The sequence below is a fragment of the Hemitrygon akajei genome, chromosome 22, assembly GCF_048418815.1.
Source record: "Hemitrygon akajei chromosome 22, sHemAka1.3, whole genome shotgun sequence".
NCBI lineage: Eukaryota > Metazoa > Chordata > Chondrichthyes > Myliobatiformes > Dasyatidae > Hemitrygon > Hemitrygon akajei.
In genome coordinates this window covers 52,892,732-52,907,389 of record NC_133145.1, presented here as the reverse complement: position 1 = coordinate 52,907,389, position 14,658 = coordinate 52,892,732, and the positions used below count along the sequence as shown (strand labels likewise).

General features: G+C 38.9%; 1 protein-coding gene across 3 annotated transcripts in view; it reads left to right on the top strand.

The window, feature by feature from the left end:
- Positions 1 to 10,303, top strand: part of cog1 (component of oligomeric golgi complex 1) — a 40,293-nt gene extending 29,990 nt beyond the window's left edge. For 2 of the 3 annotated variants that reach the window (XM_073026238.1, XM_073026240.1), the window contains 3 exons: positions 511 to 620; positions 4,778 to 4,856; positions 10,070 to 10,303. In XM_073026238.1, the coding sequence (XP_072882339.1) occupies positions 511 to 620; positions 4,778 to 4,856; positions 10,070 to 10,216 (336 nt within the window). In that variant the 3' untranslated portion in view covers positions 10,217 to 10,303. Of the gene's footprint in view, positions 1 to 510; positions 621 to 4,777; positions 4,857 to 5,383; positions 5,440 to 10,069 lie in introns of all 3 variants that reach the window. The other variant, XM_073026239.1, reaches the window with a different exon arrangement.
- The last annotated feature ends 4,355 nt before the right edge of the window (positions 10,304 to 14,658 follow it).

The window sequence follows — 14,658 nt, the reverse complement described above, 5'->3', positions numbered from 1 at the left end:
TGTGCTACTAGATATCAATGTAAAATAAACACATGCACTTCTGCCTCCTTACACTAATCAGTTTTGATTTACCATAACATTGAGTAAATCCTTAAACGGAATCAACCACAGGCATCAGAATTAGCCCTATTTTAGTTCTGCTAATCATGCCATCGTAAAAAGAGACATCTGGAACATAGCTTCCTAACTCCTGCTCTATATAATCTCATTTATTCTGTTGTAAATTTATTTCCTAGCCTCTGGTGCCTAATATTAAAAGCTAAAATTGGCTGAAAGTGGGCTTAAAGACTTGTTTTTCCCTCACTGACCATCTAATCTCTGGCAACTGTATCGAGTCATTGAATTACAGAGCCTGCAAAAACAGGAAAGGGCTGTAGTGAACACTTTCATAATGATTCTGAATCATAACGTTTTAAAAGAAAATTGAGTACAGCAGTACAAAATGTAAAGGAATGATTGCTTTTCTTGCTCTGCTTTGAGCCTGACCACAAAATTGTTTCTATTTTTTAGGTGCTTTTTGGATTATTAACTGGCACAGAGAAACAATACACTAACAGAAGTACAATATTTAACTCACAAGAACCTCATAATATCTTGCCTTTGGCTTCCAGTCAAATCCGGTAAGTGAATCCTTATCACATTTCTGTGGTAAGCTTGGACGGGTGTAACTGTTGTAAGTGTGTGTGCCTGTATGTGGCCCTATTTCATATTGTTAGATGCTGCTGGGCTATTTGGTATTCAAATGGAAAATTGTTAGTGGATAAGACTCAATGGTCCCAATTCTGATCTATGTCTTAAGGTCTTAGTATTGTACAGATCTGGTTTGCAATTTAGTCTCATTTAGATAATAAAAATTTTGAATGTGGACACGTAACCTACTTAAGGTATTACTGGGCAATTTTTATTTGAAGCTTTTGTGAATCATGTTAAGGATGCTATAAATTAATTGCATAGGAATTATAAGTTTGTTCCATTGGATTCTATCATTTTTATAAAAACACAAAATGCTGGTAGAACTCAGCAGGCCAGACAGCATCTATGGGAGGAGGTAGTGACGACGTTTCGGGCTGAAACCCTTGCTGTCTGGCCTGCTGAGTTTTGCCAGCATTTTGTGTTTTTATTTATTTCCAGCATCTGCAGATTCACTCTATCATTTTTATCTTTATTTCATAACATAGAAACATTTTCAGGGGGAAGAACATCTTCAGTCTGTCTAGCCTTCTTATGCTCAGTATACCCATGGTCTGTTTTCTTTTCACTCTGTATCTTTTATTAACAACAACCTGTCCCATTCCTTCCTGGAATCGTAGAGGTTGAGGTACATGGACTGATTTCACTTTAGCATCATTCTTGATCATTTATTGTTCAGATTGGATGTTCACATTTCCCCAAGTTTTTTTTGTTAAGTTGATCCAGCAACGTGGTAGAGACAACATCTTGTAAAAAGGGGTGATCTGAAATAACACCAGAGATGGTGAAAATATTGTAAATTTTCTGTAATGTGTTTTCATTGGCTGAATGTTGGCTTAAAGACTTATTTACTTATCAATGAAAATCTAAATTCAAAGAGTCAAAGTATATTTGTTATCTAAGATTGTATGGTATATACAACTCTGAGATCCCCCTTCCCACAGCCACGAAACAAAGAAATGTGCAAAAAGAAGGAACAAATTGTGCAAATGGCAGAAAAACAAACGAAAAAACACACTGAATATAAAACATCAAATGACAGAGTCCTGGAAACAGTCTAGAAATTTTCAGTTTAGTTCACTTCATTTCAATTCAGTGTTGTATTGCTCGCTGACTGCAGACCACAGAGCTGGTCCGCCTTGATCAAAATCGCACAAAATAGCAACAAAAAAAACGGTAACCAGAGATGAGAAACACATGTAACATGAATTACAGAGTCCAGTCCACAAACCAAGTGGATTAAATCTTGAGACCCAAGACTCTGGCAACATCCTCGGGCAAGAGGGCGATAGAGACTGGTCAACCACAGGCACCTTCCTCTGGCAGCAGCAAGCGAGATTCTTGCATATCATTGAAATTTAAAAACTGCCAAAGCACATAACGGCTGCAGTGAACATAATAAACATAATGGTGGCCTAGTGGTAGCGTAATGTAATGCTATTACAGCACCAGCAACTCGGGTTCAGTTCTCTTTGCTGTCTAGAAGGAGTTTGTACGTTTTCCCTGTGACCCTGTATAGTTCCTCTGGATGCTCCCGTTTCCTCCCACATTCCAAAGACATATGGGTTAGTAGGGTAATCGGATACACAGGTGTAATTGAGCGGCGAAGACACATAAAATTTAAATTGTTGATGTCGATAATGAGGATAACCTTTGGCTACTGAACGATATTGATCAACTGGTAAGTTGAGGGCTGTGGCAGATGGAATTTAAAGCAACATGCACAGAATGCTGGAGGAGCTCAGCTGGTCAGGTAGCACCTATGGAAGTGAACAAACAGTCGACGTTTCGGGCGAAGATTTTTCTTCAGGACTGGAAAAGAAGGAGAAAGACAAGAATAAAAAGGAGGGTGGAAACTATCTAGAAAGTGATAGGTGAAGCCAGATAAGTGGGAAAGATAAAGAGCTGGAGAGGAGAATGGACCATGGGAGAAAGGGAAGGAGGAGCATCAGAGGGGGGCGAAAGGGGTCAGAGTGGGGAATAAAAGAAGAGAGAAGGGGAGGGAATTATTTTTTCGGAAGGAAAGATCAATGTTCATGCTATCGGATTGGAGGCTATGCAGGCAGAATATGAAGTGTTGTTCTAGCACCCTCATCGTGGCACAAGAGGAGGCTACGGATTGACATGTTGGGATGGGAATAGGAATTAAAATGGTTAGCCACTGGTTGGAGGTGCTCGACAAAGTGGTCCCCCAATTTATGGGTCCCACTAATGCAGATGAGGCCACATCGGGAACACGGGATTCAATCGATGACCCCAAAGGATTCATAGGTGAAGTGTTGCCTCACCTGCGAGATCTGTTTGGGGCCCTGAATGGAGGTGAGGGAGGCGGTGAATGGGCAGCTGTAGCACTTTGCCTGCTCTCAGGGAGATCAGTGGGGAGGGTTGAGTGGACACGAGAATCCTGATGTGAGGTGCTGAATTTTTTGGAAGTCTATTAAGGGTACAACATACACCATGAATGATAGGACCCTACAGAGTGAGAAATAGAGAGGATTTTGGCATACAGTAGATTATTAAAGAGGGCAGCACAATACTAAAAGGTGTTGATGAAGGCTTGTGCTTTTTATTATGTAGGAGGTAGCATATAACCTCCATTAACCTCCATCAGAGTAAAGCCCTCTCCACATTGAGCACATCTGTATGGAGCATTGTTGCAGAAAAACAGCATCCATCATTGAGGACCTCCTGCAGCCAGGCCATGCTGCTGCTATTAGGAAGAAGATACAGGAGCCTCAGGACCCACACCACCAGGTTCGGGAACTGTTACTACCCCTCAATTATCCGGCTCTTGAACCAATGAGGATTACTTCACTCAACTTTGCTCGCCCCATCACTGAACAGTTCCCACGGCCTATGGACTCACTTTCAAGGACTCTTCATCTCATGTTTTCAATATTTATTATAATTATTTTTTTCTCTTGTATTTGCACAGTTTGTCTTTTGCACATTGGTTGTTAGTTCTGTTGGTGTGGTCTTTCAGTGATTCCATCATGTTTCTTGTATTTACTGTGTATGCTCGCAAGAAAGCAAATCTCACGTTTGTGTATGGTGACATGTATGTACTTTGATAACCTATTATTTTGAACTTTAGACTTCTGTATCATGGAGGTTATCTGGAGATGATTTGTTTTCCTTTGAGCAGAGAATGCTGATGAAGGACTTTTAGAGAGAGATACAAAGTTGATTAGTATAAACAGAAAGAACCCTTTTCTATAACAGATATAGAATACTAGATGGTCAGATTTAATGTGAGGAGTGAGAAGGTTAGAGGGATTTTGAGATTTTTTTATCCCCCACCTATCAACACTACTTGAGGAGTCCGGTACCTTCTCAACCTTTAGCAAGGTATAGAAGGCTCTGATCCAAGTGCTGGTAAATGGGACTAGGGTCAACATTGACAGTGAGCCTCAGTGTCTAATCAGTGCTATATGGCAGGTTAGTCAAATATTTAACAATGAAAATTCAGTGTGCACTTCCTTTGCAAAATTTCATTTCCTTGGGATTTTGTTGCAGTTCCTTTGGGTCTTCCTGCAGTACTGTGGGACCTAGAATAGTTTTCTTGAATAAATCAGAATGTTGGTGTCCCAGTTGAGAGAACTCGGGATGTTCAGTTACTACAGCATGTCAGGTGGCGAGGTTCTGGATAGCTGGGCTTTTTCTGTACTTGGCGAGGAGTGGAGGATGGGGTGGAAGATGTCAATGACCTTTCATTGAGATTGCACTTAGTTTTGATTTGTTCTTAAAGGCAGAGCCAACATTGAAGTGAAAGGTTCATGTTGCAAGTTCATTTTGAGTTGGCCAATAATGATATTCATTTGCATATTGAGTACCTGTATTTTGGCACAACTTTGTTTCAGTGTTATATCCTCTTGTTTGCCACCTTGCAGACTGGCCCTGGTATAAATTAAGAAATGTTTGTGCAAAGAAACAAAATCCAATTTCTGTTTCAGGCATATTAGTAGCTTACTAATTCAACTAATTTTTAGTTTATACACTATGGAGTAACTTGGTCATTAATGTTAGTTTCAACTATTGGTATGAACTAATCATACATCTCATTAACATTGTAAATGTGCAATTCTAGATTTGGTCTACTGCCACTTAGTATGGCAAGTTCCCGAAAGCCAAAATCATCTGTCCGAGCAAGTGAAGTTAAGAGTCAGGTAGGTGTGGACTTCATTACTGTGAATATAGATGTGGTTTGAATTTTAACTCTTGTACCACAAAAGTAAAACAGCTAATTCCTTGGTTCTTATACCTGAAGAAATCTGTTTCATCATAATAACAATAGTTTTAAATGTTCCCACCTAATCATTATTACAGTGTATGCAACAATGGGTTTTATCAAAATGGTGGATAAAGTCTTCTATAATTGTATATTTTACAAGGCGCCTAGCTCCTTAAAGATATTGATAATTTTTGACTTGATACTAATTTTTTGGAAAAGGCTGAGACTTTTTCTGCACAGAGCAGATGCTAATTTAGCAGAGCAAGAGCATCCTCTTACTGAAACCAGTCCTTCACCAAGACGCTGGATGATGTCTTGGTGGCAATATTAAATCGATCCTGGTGTATTTTAGTTTCTTTGATACCACACTACATAAAATATTATAACATTTAAGACTTAACATTAAAACTTGGATCTTCATTCATAATGTGCTTCCAATTTAACTGGTTTCTGTAAATTCAGTTTCAGCTGAACCATTGACCTGTCACATCTGCGACCTTTTGATGAAGCTTCACTGGGTATTTATAGTCACGTGCAGCATATTTAGCTTTGCATTATGCTCGAGTAATCATATACAATAAACAGCATTATGATCAGATGGACAGCAATGCCAGTGCATTTCTGATGAGTAAGTGTGCAGTAGTGTGAAGACAGTCAAGCCTATGCATGGCTAGTTCTGCTAGAAGTAAATTTAACTCAGCTTAGTTTCAAATTGGATGTGCTTTTCTAAAAGGAGTTACCTTGTGTTCTCTGTTTCAATAAGTACTGAGTTTTATATCTGCTCTGAAGCAGTTTTCTGAACAGACATTGAGATTATCACTGACTCTGTAGCATGAAAAAGAATGCTGTTTAAATCCCGAAACCCATTCCATTAGTGCAAAATTGATTGTTAATTGCTGAAATGTAATTCTGTGATCCACCATGTTCTTGAGAAAGAAAAAATAGCTTACCTTGACTTCTCTACAACTGTTTTCATTTCTGCCATACTTTTTACTGGCTGAACTATTTGCTAACCTTAATGATTGTGGTTACAAATTTTTCTTAGTTTACTCGGAGTTCAGAGACAATATTGAGGGAAAGAAAAGACAATTTCTGGTGTGTCTGCAGCACAGTACTTTGTTTTACAATTTTTGGTAGCAGTGCAAATTTTGTGATTAACCAACAGCTTCGAATTTGCAAGAGAGGTTACAAAATACTGAAGAGATTATGTCTGTAGTAACACACAAAATGCTGGAGGAACTCAGCAAGACAAGCAGAATCTATGGAGAGGAATAAACAGATGAATTTTTTTTTTGTCCTGATGAAATATCTCGGCTCGAACCATCAACTGTTCATTCTTCTCCATAGATGCTGCCTGACTTGTTGCATTCCTCCAGCATTTTGTGCGTTACTCTGGATTTCCAGTGTCAGTAGAATCCCTTGTTTGATTATGTGTACATTCATGATTTGGTTGGATTTACCTGTCCAGAATTATGAAACAAGAACTGCATTGTGGATTCAAAAGTTCACTTATGATTTTAGTTTTGCTATCCAACACAAACACTCTTTAAGTGGGGATCCCCAGCCTGGGGTCCACAGACCCTTTGCTGTAATTTTTGACATTATTATGCACGAGAATTGTTTTTGTTCTTGAGTAAATTTGATGGAGGCACTGATGCTCTACCCAAGTTCAAATGCACTGGTTTTATTGCTACCTGATTTTTTCTTTTATAACTTTTGTACTGTTGCCCAGAAACTACTATTAGTGGTTTGTGTGTTCTGCTTTACTGCATTGCCCAGAAGCATTTTAATCGGGGCTGTAACGAATCACCTGGATGTGGCAAGAGTGGCTTGCAGTGATGGACTGTTTGCTTGCAGATTTGCAGAAGTTGCTGTAGAGTTGGGCAGGATTGGTTGTAGAGCAGCTTTTCCCTTTTAATCTGGCTACAACTTAACAATTCTAACATTTGCTTTGGTTAAACATACCCAATACTCTGAGGACTGAATTTTTATGTAGCTTTCAACAAAACTTTTATCTGCTGTCTTACACAGAAACACTTAAATTCTATGAATGAATGTTAAGAAGTAAAATTTAATTTGAAACAACAAAATTACATTGAATCAAGTCAATACCTTTAACTAAAATGGTTCTCGGAGTTGATGGCCTTCATAATACTCAGTACATGCCATGTTTGAATTATTTATAGATCAAATTCATGAATGTAATTTATTGCCATATATTTGTACTTTGTGTTCCCGTCCTAGAAGAGTTGCTGCCGAATGCTGGTAATGCAGCTTGTTTCAATATCCGTCAGTGTGCATGTGAGGTGTGTGTTTTTATGAAATGCCAAACAGCTGTGGCATTGAATTTCTAATAGATAATTGCTCAAAACTATGTTGACGCTGTTCAGTCATGGTGATGAAAGGTATAGATCAACTGGCTGTGATACATAGATCTTTTGGATAAAGCCAGCTCTAAATTCAGATCTTTCAGTTTAGTGGAATAGAAATGATCAACTCTAATATAAATCTTTAATTGGCATTACCTTAATTATCTGTAAGAGTGAGTCAGATTGTGTTGGACCAAGTCTGCACTCCCACAGTGCTCAGGGGCAGGAAGGCGGTCCTGATCTTCTATACCCTGGAGTCCAGCTGCAATGTCTCAATTTTTCAACTAGGTAGAGTGCTGAAAAGTACAGTGGCCCATCCCTGATGCACTGGTCATGGATCTCTACAGCTCAGGAAACAGGCCATTTGGCCCAGTTCATCTGTGCCGACCAAGTTACCTAACTGAGCTCCTTCCATTTGGTCCAAATCGCTCTCAACCTGTAAGAGTTCTGCAGTTGGCAGCTCTTAGATGGAGTTTTATCTATGAGGCCTTTTATTACTTGAGATGTGATGTATATCACTTCAAGTTCTAAGTTTAATAATTTTAAAAATGTTTACATAAAATAAAGATACAAATAATTAATTGAATTATCCTTGTTATGTCTCCATCTAAGTGAGCAATGTGCAATTTATAGTAATTTATAACAGGACAGTCAAAATAAAACAATAGACTTACAGGTCAAGAATTCCCATTGAAATCAGTGGGGTCAGCATTTAAATGACAATTTTCCACATTCAAATAGAGGACCATTGCAAAACTGGACCCTGTCATTGAAGTCCAGCAGCAAAGTAACTCACAGGTCTCATTCTGACTTCTGGATAGGAAACTGTGTGCTTTACCTTCTCCCACCTACCTCCTCTCAGCTTCTCACTTCGTCCCCCTTCTCCAACAGCACACCTTTCCCCTCAGCTGGTCGCACCTATCACTTGCCAGCTTGTACTCCTTCACCTCTCTCCCTACCTTATTCTGGCTTCTGCCCCCTTCCTTTTCAGGCCTTTTCAGGGTCCAGGCCTAAAACTTTGACTGTTTATTCCCCTCCATCGTGCTGAGTTCTTCCAATATTTTGTGTGTTAATCTGTAAGTTAGTTTTCTGCTGCTTAAGTTGTCAGATATATTAAAGCATGTGAATGCATTGTCAGGAGGACTGCATGTTCCATTGCTTAAATTTGACCTGCTGGAATTGTGACTGCACTTGCTGCAGTCCCAAGTATTAACTATCTCCCATTTATTACCTTTAGCCAATGGAAATTTCAGTTGGAGCCAAATAGGTTTCGTATCTCAGCTACTTTGTCAGGTGAACAGCTGTGCCTGGCCAGAACAAATCCATACTTTAGAGCTTTAATGTCATTACAGGACACTGAGTAATGGTCTTCACCCTTGTGTTGTAATTAATAGACTAGTCACGTTTATTGTCATGTGCACAAGTCAGGTGAGGTTACAAGATTAGATGAAAAAGTTGCTTGTAGCAGCATCACACGCACAAAGATTCGGATGACACAAAATATAAATTTTATACATACAAGACCGTGGGGTGGCACGCTCGCATAGCTGTTAGCATAATATTATTACACGACCAGTGACCTCCGTCTTTTTGTGTGTATTCGTCCAAGTTCAATTCCTGCTACAGCTGTTCATTCTCCCTGGGACTGCATGGGTTTTTTCCTGGTGCTCTGCTTTCCTCCAACACTCCAGAGATGTATTGTTCAGTAGGTTAATTAGTTCTATACATGTAATTGGGCAGTGTGGGCTCGTGGGTCAGAAGGGCCTGTTGCTGCACTGGATCTTTAAATAAGTAATGAATTATACACAGATTATACAATGAAGTGGGGGGGGGGGGGAGAGACTGTGCAGGAATAAAGCACAATCAGAGGCAAGTCCATGATAGTGCAAGAGGTCGAGTTTTCCATTGCTGAGGGAGGATTAGTAGTGCGCAGGTCAGTTCCAAGAACCTGATCATTTTAGAAAAGCGCCTGTTCCTGAACTTCAGGTTTCTGTACTCCTGCCTGATGGTAGCAGCAAGAAGAGGGCATGACCTGGATGGTCATATAGAAGGATCCATCACATAATTGTATTACTTACCACATCTGGCCTCTTTCATTCCAAAAATGACCTTGCATCATGATACAGCTGGTTGATTTGTGTGTGTGTGTGTGTGTGTGTGTGGTTTTTTTTTTAGTGAATATTGTCAACCATATATTATTTCATCATATAATCCACTGGCAGGTGTGCATAGAATATTGTGCTTATAAACGGTGATCTCTCTGAAGCAGTTTATGTAGTTTGTGGAGGGAGTTATTCAGGGAACAATGAGAAAGATAGTTAAGAACATTTTTGTTGGAGCACCACGGCAGCATAGCAGTTAGCATGAAGCTTTTGCAGCTTAGGGCATTCTGGATATGAGTTCAATTCCAGTGCTATCTGTAAGGAGTTTTCATGTTCTCCCATGGGGCTGCACCAGTTTCTCCCCACAGTCCAAAGGCGTTCTGGCTAGTAGGTTAATTGGTCATTGTATATTGTCCTGTTATTAGGCTAATAGATGGGTTGCTGGGCAGTGCGGCTCATGGGCCTGAAGGGTGCTGTATCACTAAATTAAATAATTGATTTTAACTTGCCAAAAAAATGTAGAATTACAGTGGGATGTTTGTTGCAACACACACTGTTGGAGTAGCGCTGAATAATGAATGACCTTACTTGCACAGTTCTCTATTGTAACCTTCAGTCTTGCACAATAAATGTACGCAGAAAGTGGAACTTAAAATATTGTATTTGTTTTGTTGTAGATACTGCCCACATTGGTCACAGAAGAAAGTCTGAAGCCCGGCACCTTATTTCATCAGCTGGCTTCTTTACAGGATGATGATACATCCTCATCTTCAACAACATCGTCACTCTTTAAATTAGGCTGGCTATCAAGTATGACCAAGTGATAACAACAGCTTTGGGGAGGAGGCAACTTTTGATGTAGATATCAATTAATAAATAAAAAAATAAAATTGACTTATTGACTCTGAAAATGTATCAATGTCTATAATTTAAATAGGTGCTAAGTGCAATTGCTTTAATATTGCCACGAGTACATCTGGCATTATTAAGGTATCTTTTTCTATAAAAAGATAGTGTTGTGGAGACTTCAGTATGTCAATTTGGGCCTTCAGTGAATTGGAAGCTGTTCAATTCCTAGTGATACTGAATCAAATAACAAAATGGTAACGTGAGCTTGTCTCCAGGGTGTAGAGGCTACATTCTACTCAGTGGATTCTTCAGCTGTTCATTCACGTGGACATTCTCTCTTTCAATGCTTTGGCAGTACACAGCCATCAAATTGCAATCTTCCATTCCATTTGGATGTGTGGTCCTATTTTGATTAAGCCCTTTATTTTCCAAATATTTGCATTGCTACACTACTAAAAGAGGATGCAACTGAAATAGAGTTTGCAAAATACTTGAGAAATTTATAAAATTGACAGTCACAGGGTAGACAACTAGAATTGTTTTCCTGTGGTAGAAATAGCGAATGCTAGAGGGCATATCTCTAAACTGAGAAAGGGAATGTGTAATGGGAATGTGCATGGCATATTTAGTTTATATAATCATTAGTGCCAGGGTGGGAATAGAAGTAGATATTAGAGTAATGGAAAAGAGGCTTTTACATAGGCACATGGATCTGCAGGGAATTCAGGGGTATAGATCATTAACAGGGAAAAGAAATTAGATTAATTTAGTGTCATATTTGGCACAGACGTCATGGGCTGGAGGGCCTTTTCCTGTATGGTACTGTTATGTGGTCTAAAAGGTACATGTGTCTTTGATGTAACACAGCCATAAAGTAGATTATTTATGGTAAAATGTAACATTTTGGCAGCCTTCATTATAAACCGGAAAAGAAGGCATTGTTCTCTCCAGAAAAATCAATACTAAGTTTGTTGCTCAGCTGCTTCAAAGCTTTATCTCTTGTATTCGAGGAAATGTATGGTTGGATTATTGCCATAATTATCCTTGTATACATTTGTGCCAGAGGCAATACTGCAGAGCAAAAGGGGGGAAGAGCTCATAAAATGAAGCTGTGTAATTGGATATTGCAGCCAATTACTCACCTGCTGTGTCATATCCCAGATATGCAAATTGTTCAGCATTTTGTTACAATCAACAACTTTCAAATGTTGTCCATGATATTAAAAAAATTGCATGTTCAAGTTACACTCCTACAATAGATTTACACCTGAAGAGTCATTTAATCTTTGGAAACTAAATCTTCATCTCTATGGTAACACTATAGTTTGATATTTAACACTGCTGTATTTTAACAGGCAATTTTTTTTTACCAATGTTAGTTTTGAATCAAGTGACATGTAAATTCTGTGTTAAATATAGCAATATATGATTGGGGATAATTTGTTATTAACTGCCATGAATTTTTTGGTAAATACATGATCACAGCTAAGGATCCATGAAATCTAAAAGTGTTGGTTTGGTAGCTTAACTTTATCTTTCAGGCTTTCTGATAAGAAGGAAGACACAGGGTAAAAAATGTGTAGCATTAAATCCAAATATATGATTGATTGGTCTTTCTTGCCTGGAACCACTGTAGATTCTCCTTTCAAAATATTAATTAGCTCTCTGTGAGCTTATGGAAAGGATAATATTGCTTACCAAATTACAGTATTACCAGAGCAACACACAGAATGTGGGTGGAACTCAGCAGGTCAGGTAGCATCTATAGAGAGGAATAAACAATTGATGTTTCGGCCCAAGATGTTGACTGTTTATTTCTCTCCATGGATGCTGCCTGACCTGCTGAGTTCCTGCAGCATTTTGTTTATGTTACCCTGGATTAGCAGAATCTGCAGAATTTCTTGTTATCATAAACTTACATAACTCATCTAATATGACTTGTATATTCAATATCAATCACTTTTTTATGCTGGTTGCACATTGAAACATTAGGGAAAGAGTTGTTCCTGCTTTGGATAAAATGAGTCTTCAGTATGTGCTCAAATGAGGAAATCTGTTGTTCAGTAAACTTTAAATGGAAGAAAATTACACCAGGCTACGTTTTAAACTTTGTTCAGAGTGTGACCCTGACCATATAGAGAATTGAACAAAACATCTTGGACTTCCAAGGACGTAGCACACTTTGTATAGTCAGAAGAAAAAAATAAGGACTATAACAATGGGGCATGTAAACTATCAGCGACTGTCATTTTGAAGATCCTTCAAATGATCAGTTTCCCATGTTCAGCTGGAAGATATATTGACTTGTGAAACTGATGTAAGACAGTGTGTCAACATGGTGCAGGTAATTGTGGTGTGTTATCGAGTAGGGAGAAAGATGGCATATTGTGTCACTGCTGTTGAATGAAGATAAAGATTGCTGGAGATAGCTGTTCCATTGGGACAGATGTAATAGATATTTGCAGTGCAAGGTACCACTTGACAAACCCAACCTAATCCCACTGAAGCTTTTGATCCATGGTCTTGTAGATTGATATTTAAGAGCGTATAGATACTCCAAACATGTCAAGGCTTTGTTTTGCCACCCATGTGATGGAATGCATACCCCAAACACTCTTGGATGGGGGGGGGGGGGGAAAAACCCATTCTAACATGGAGGAACTTGTGGTCAATTTTCAGTCACAGTTACTTGATTCCTTATGGTGAACTAGACTTGCAGAAAAACTTAAGGGCACAAATTTATGTGACAAGATTAACCAGATCAATGTGTTGATACATTGTTTAGTAAAAAAAACATTTGTTTCAGAGTTTTTAAATCTTTGGCTTCTACTTTTGTTTTTGTGCAAACTACGGTTTGGACTTGGAGCTAATAAAACCAAAAACAAAGTAGAATTAGGCCATTCAGACCATCAAGTCCACTTCACCATTTCATCATGGCTGATCCTGGATCCCATTTAACCTGCTAAAAGCTGATTTCAACTCAAATCTACTCTATAATGATAATGTGATGTTTCTAAAACTAAATCCTACTACTTCCAGAAAATTCTTCAAGATCAGAATAATCGTGGGCCCCCTCAAAGGCCAACCATCACCTGTTGCCTCCTCTCAAATCAATACTCCATTTGTTCCTCCCTCACCATGCTGAACATCCTTATCATCATCTACACGTAATATCCCAAATGTCTGTACCTGCAATTTTTCTCCTGTTTCCTCTTACTTGTCTATACCTATCTTAATGTCCAAAATACTACATTTGTGTCTGTTTTCTTAACAAAGGATCCCTGACACCAATCTGTCTTTCAGTAATGTACTGATTTCTAACTGCATTTTTTTTTAAGTGCTTTCTATCAGTCCACATTGGCCCTCTCTTATCCTTCATTACTGGCTGTCTTCGTGAATTATCTTTGCGATTCCATCACATTGAACCTTTTCATTCATGTTAAGTGATTTGGCTATGAGCTACTCCCCCTATGGGTTTCTTTTGATTGTGCACCCCTTGATCCTTTTCTGCTGCAGATCCCCTAGTGTAGCAGTTACCATAGTGCTTTACACTGGCAACTTAAGTCTGGGGTTCAATTCCCACCACCAGCTGTAAGGTATGTTACTACATGGCAAAATGTTTCAATGTGGCAAAAAAGCTGATCTTTTAGATCTTTAACCTTCGATTAAAATTTGTCACCAAAATCTTACAGTCACCTGTGCAGGCTTCTAAGGTTTCTATTCATGTACTCAACCCTCTGTGGAAACCAAAACATTTCATATATTTATCAAGTCAGGCTACATACATGGGAGGAGAAAAGAGTTAATGTTTCAGATCCAAGGTCCTCTATCAGAGTTGGTAAGGAAAGAAAGAAAGCTCATTCAGCTGAAGGGAAATTTGAGGAGCAGGAGAATGTCTCCGATCGGGGAAAACAGCGTGCCCATGGGGATACACTGTAAACAAGATTATTTGGCCAATGAGTGAATGGGAGCAGTTGGAGAGTGAGAACATTGACAGATAGAGCTAAAGCAATGTAGGACGAGCAAAATGCAGAGCAGGAAGACATAGACACAGGTCAGGCTGGCCGTGTCCTCCCAGAGGAAGCAAAAAAGATTTTGAAAAATAAGCTAAGCCAATATCACGGATAGATGACTGACACAGACTGGGATATTAATTTACCTAAAGCTGCAGGATTCAAGAGTCTAGATGACTGCAGATGTACCCGGATGGAAAATGAGGAACTGTTTGAGTTGGGGCTTATTTTAATCATACAGGAGGATACAGACCAATAGGTCAGAGTGGTACTGGGAATTAAAAGAGGCAGGCAATAGGAATCTTGGTTACCCCTGTGAACCAAAGCAATCAACCAGTCTGCATTTGGTTCCTCCAATGTAAAAGAGAACATATTGAATCCAGTACATTAGATTAGAAGTGGAA